Raw genomic sequence first — 5,638 nt, forward strand, 5'->3', positions numbered from 1 at the left:
ACTGGCCATGGAAGCCACAGCAAAACGCCTGCAATTCCGTTTCAAGAAGCTACCCAACACTAGCATCACTCGGAACTACTCGACACTTTTCAGAACATCACGGTAAGCCATACAATGGGCGGCGTGCCAGCCCAAAACGTGAACCAGCTTTCGATTTAGCACACACACGCACGGGCATACAAAAACACGCACAAGATACACCCATTACCAAACAACTTCAGGAATAAGTTCTAAAAGGTAACAGCAGCCAGGTTGTTGATATTCGTCAAGCCCACGGATTTGACAGCCAAACTGCCTCAGAGATACAAAACAGCACATTACAAACAACTCCAGCAATATAACACATTACGATTTACGCCTGCACGAATGCACGATGCTACAAATGTTTGGACCTATTATGTCCAGCTAGTGCATTCTGCCTAAAAAACATCTAGCGAAACAAAGGTCGCAACGCTGGATGCACAAGGCCAAAACTACCAATCCTATTCCTATGGTGCAATATCAAATCCACATGGGTATTCACCACGGAACTGGCCTACAAAACAGTGATAGAAGCGATCGATTAATGTTATCGCCGCACGAAAACTTTGAACTCTGGTCCTTCGAGAGAATATGTTGAATGAGAAAATCCGTGAATCACCTGGCAAAAAGGAACGCCAATAACTTATCGCCTACCACGACCACCAGGTCCTGAATTCCCCTTTGGACCTGCGAAACGAGCAAACTGCAGCCGCAGATTGGGTGAATTGCGATCATGCTCGTCAAACTTATAGCCTGCAAAATCAACCATGGAGCATTGTGATTAGCATCATGTCGATATTGCGCCTATAGTAGATTGTGGATGCAAAGTGAATTAACAAACAGCCCATGGCAGATAGGAACAACACTCCATTCAACATAGTCTTGGAAGATGACACGGCAAACTCCGCATTACCAATGTTGCTACAAAAGTTGGAAACGAATGCCAGGAGAAATCTGGGCATTGGTCCCTTTTACATGGCCTAAGTGGCCCCAACCATCCACCTCTCTTAGCAAAAACGCCAAGTGGACAGGGCAACCTACCAGATACAAAAACCTGGTGGTTCGACAAAGGACAGACAAGTGCAGTCCCAATGGATGGTTTCCATGGCATTAATTAAGGTGCTAAATAGGAAAAATGCTGATGTGGCGTTTGAGTTAATGAGGAATAAGAAAATGGTTTCTTATACAAGAAATAATATCTAAACGGGGACGAAGATAGGAAGAACTGTAATAGGTGCATGATAGGAGAGATAAGATTCTATTTGTAGAAACTATCCATCAGGAGTATAGTTTCTATGGGAAGTGTCTATATTACTTGGTAAGTGTGGAAACTATGCCTTAGTTTCATGGTTGAGATTGCCCAAACTACTTAATTAGCCACGGTGCCAGTGAAGGGTGTCCCCATTATTTCTGCTGTTGTCTTGTAGAAAAAATGTGAAGTCCCTGGTTAGCACAATACAACCTTAGCAAGCTTTATCAAATGAACATCACTCTCACCAGATGGCATATACACCAATAACCGATTGAGTGATATGTGGCAGAAATTTTTTACTGAACTTTAGAGTAGTACTACACCAACAAGATTTACATATCTTGCTTTCAGACAGCTTTGGTTGGCCGTTACTTTTATAGCAAAATAAAGTATATTTACTTGAAACTATATGTGGCAGAAATTTTTTACTGAACTTTAGAGTAGTACTACACCAACAAGATTTACATATCTTGCTTTCAGACAGCTTTGGTTGGCCGTTACTTTTATAGCAAAATAAAGTATATTTACTTGAAACTACTGTATCCCACCAAGAGGCTCTTGGCCTAAGGCACCAAACTACCACCCCAACATATGCCCATGTGGATAAAAAATATAGATAGAACAAAAAAAAAGAAAAAATAGCTATTCCCTCCATTCTATGGTACTTGGCATTTGCAATACACCCCTGAGCAATAGTTTTCACATTATACAGTAGGGAAAAAATCAAACTTAATCCCATGAAAAAATGAGTTGGCAAATGTAATAGTATCATTTCCATGTACAAAGTATAAATATTTATACGTACAGTGGTGGTTTTAAAGGTTCACTACATGCTTTTTCTAGGAAAAAACAGAAGGTAGGTTTCAGCTTGAAATTATGCATGACAAAACTTGAGGCATTCATGGAAGATGGATTCTGATTAGACCAATACCTGAGCGGTGTATTTATGGTTTCCACATAGAGAAAAAATTAAATCGGAGTATGACTTAATGCAACCAAATTTTAGGAAGTAAATCTGATCAATGGCGTAGTGTCAACCTAACATAGTTCAGAAAGTATCTATGCATGTCAATTTCATCGGTTCACCTTGCAAAGCATCCAATGCAATAGCAGATTGTGTAGGTTCCGCAAAATCAACAAAACAAAGGACAATAGGGTCACCACCAGGCTGCCAATAGCAAAGTAGTCAGAAGAACAAATGACAATAAAAAAAGAGAAAAAGGCTACAAAGAAAACAAGTAGTTCGCTTACATGTTTCGGTTCTTTGTTTACAAGTCTAACCTCACGAAAGCCAACAAATGGTCGGAAGATGTCTGGGGGAAGTGAAGGACTAGTTATGTTTGATCACAGTTTATGCAAATAGATGTTTAGAAACAAAGAGCGGCAGAAAAGATATATATCTAAGGATACGTGAAACTTCTCGACGTGTACAGTCAGATGGAACGCCTTCTATATATAAGGTGTTTGAGGCATCAGGTGGAAGGGGTGGCTCTGGCATTCCACCAACGAAACCAATATTTCTGCTATCCATACCCCTAGCAGCCATCATTGAACGATCATCAACTGGGTAGGCAGCATTGCCACCCACAGCAGGCCTAATAGGTTCTCCAGCATGTCCACCACCAAAGGATTGAATTTGCTGAAGTTCAACATAAGCATTAGCAGACTGTGTTCGAAAGACAATTATGCAACAATCCAATAGTTGATACCCCAGTACGTAGAAAACGTTCGTAGGAAGCGTTAAGAGACTCGGTATCTCTAGCAGCACGATACCCTGCCCTTTCTTCATCGCGTGGATAATAGCCAGCCGTGTCAGGTGCACCGGGTACATCTATGCAACGAAATAAATATAGCAGTGAATATAGGAGTTCAAGCCATAACACTGTCCAGATTTTTGTGGAACACCTATATACAGCTAAGCAATGAACGATAGTATGGTCTAAAGTTGTTTGTGTTGCAATCAAGTTTTAGACAATAGCTCTTTTTGGTTTTCCTTGATTACAAGTTGACTCACAATCTCAGACACTAGCTCAGTAGCTCATGCTTTTCCTTGGTTACAAGGTGACTCACATTATTAGGACTACACTAGTTAGCTTTAAGTAGTAAAACCAGTGTGACAGAGAACTTTTGTCACATGGTACTGTTGTTTTGGTCTGTAGATGCCTTGACGTTGCAGTATGATTTGACCTACTTAAGCATAAAAAAGCCAATTAACAGCCCATTTAGTTTGGATATCCATCCAAAACCGCATGTACCGGTGAAGGGGGGGGTCTACACAGAACAACTCCATGATAGACTGATTGATTCCGCAGCTTAAACCAAACGGCACCACACGCCATGGAATGGTTTTGTGATGCAAACCAAACACGCTGTGAGCGACCACAGCTTGCTCACGCAACTTGCAGTAGACAAGTGGATTGAACATCTGCTGATCTGCACACTGCACCCTAAATCATTTAACACCAAGACTGCATGTGTGAATCTACGACTGGGTTTTAGGAGCATCCTAGATCTACGAGTGGGTTTTAGGGGCATCCTAGATCTACGAGTGGGTTTTAAGCGCATCCTAAGGGCTAGTTTAGAAACCCTATTTTTCCAATCAACACTTGGGAAAAATAGAAATAATTTAGAAAAATGGAGTTCCCAAACCAGCCCTAAATCTGACAAAACCCGAGGTGACACATCAGTGGTACTGAAGCGATCGTGATACATCGTGCAAAACTGCAAATAACCATTTTCGGATCCGGTCCCGCGGCTCCGTGGCAACGAATTCAAGACAGAGGCCTGATGTTTCCCTATCCCCCTGCTTCCGGGACAGAATTGAGCACAGACGTTTCTCTATCACCTCGAGTCCTCGACGCATCAGCCAGCGCCCACACCCCCGTCGACAGAGGCGGGTCGAACGAAAACAAGGAGACCGCGCAAGGCAGCACAGGGTGGGCGGGCGGGCGGTCGCGAAACAAATCAACGACGTAGCCGGCGGATTGCCGTCAAGCGCGGCGCCACCGTCGCTTGCGAGCCGCTAAAACCCTAAGCGCCAGCGGCCACGGACAGATCGAGCGGGCACCGGGTAGGCAGCAACCGCGAACAGCAGCGCAGATCGAGGGCGGGTGGGGAAGGGGCAGGCGGACCTGAGAATTCGGTGGGGCGGGGCCGCTTCATGGGCTGCTGCTGCCCCCCGGCGGGGGCCATCTGCGGTGCGCCGCCGCCCATGCCGGGGTGCGCGACGCCCCCGCCGGCGGAGGGCGGCGGCTGCTGCTGCTGCTGCTGCTGGCGCGGGGCAGCGGCCGCGTACCTCCAGTACGCGTCGGCCATAGCGGTCGCGGGACCGTGAGGCTGGAGGTGAGCCGCAGCGGACGGGGAATGACGTGGGCGTGGGGAGCAAGCGAGCACAACTGCACAGACAGCCGAGAAGGACGCGGACGCGGAAGGAAAGGAATCGCGTGCCACTGTGCCAGTGCGGCAGTGCCACAGCTTTTGCGACGAGCGCTTCGGAGTGGACGGGTGGATGGATCACGCCAACGGGTCCCGATTGGTGGTTGATTTTTTTTCCTCCCCCACGGCCTGCTGACATTCTCGCGGAATTCGGGCTTTTGCAGGCCGAGTGTTGGATGACATTTTCCCACGCCCTTGCCGATGCCTCGCGAAATTCGGGCCTTCGGCCTCTAATCTAATGTTGCCCAACAGAAACATGGCCGTGGATTCCTCAACAAGAAAAAAAAAAGGAAAAAACGGCCGTGCATAGTGTCATTTATTTAGTTTAGACTTAGACCTGATCATACATCACCCGACCCGGCTAGATCCAACCCACCGGAATGGTGCAGCCTTGTCGCCGTGTTGTTTTTGTTATCATTATTCACTAGCTACTCAGCAGACAACAAGTCGCCGTGTTGTTATTAGGCGGTGCAAGCGTTGGCAATACAGCGAGGGTTGGTAATGCAGCAGTCATCAACAATGGTGCAGAACCGTCCTCCGCATAAGTCGATCTGCAGTAGCTTTCTTCCTGCCGCCTCAAGCGCCACCAGCCCGCCCAGCTGGTCGGATGAGCTGGAGGCCATGGCTGACGACGCCGCCGACGACGACGACGACGACTCCACAGTTGCCAGCAGCAGCAGCAGCAGCGCGGCCATGAACATGATGACGACCACTGACATCTTCTTACCGCTCGACATTATTCCCAGCCCTTGGCTAGCTACTAGCTCTGTCAGGCTTCTTCGATGATTCACAGATCGATAGATAGGGGAGGCAGGAATCCACACCTCCAGTAACGCTTCTTATATAATCCATGGGCACAAGCCCGCAACAAGCAATTAATCAACCTGCTGACGCCATTTGTTTCAGCATTTTGCGAAGGAGCTGAGTACC

At 46.6% G+C, this 5,638-nt stretch overlaps 1 protein-coding gene across 1 annotated transcript; it reads right to left on the bottom strand.

The window, feature by feature from the left end:
- Window positions 1-233: 233 nt before the first annotated feature.
- LOC100274945 (uncharacterized) lies at window positions 234-4,678 on the bottom strand. The gene is made up of 7 exons (NM_001360652.1): window positions 4,405-4,678; window positions 2,983-3,104; window positions 2,684-2,912; window positions 2,525-2,586; window positions 2,360-2,441; window positions 641-774; window positions 234-535 (listed from the first exon to the last, which is right to left on the bottom strand). The coding sequence occupies exons 1-6, from the start codon at window positions 4,586-4,588 to the stop codon at window positions 665-667; spliced, it is 789 nt and encodes a 262-aa protein (NP_001347581.1). The 5' UTR covers window positions 4,589-4,678; the 3' UTR covers window positions 234-535; window positions 641-664.
- Between the last annotated feature and the right edge of the window lie 960 nt (window positions 4,679-5,638).

Source organism: Zea mays, chromosome 9 (genome assembly GCF_902167145.1).
Source record: "Zea mays cultivar B73 chromosome 9, Zm-B73-REFERENCE-NAM-5.0, whole genome shotgun sequence".
Lineage (NCBI taxonomy): Eukaryota > Viridiplantae > Streptophyta > Magnoliopsida > Poales > Poaceae > Zea > Zea mays.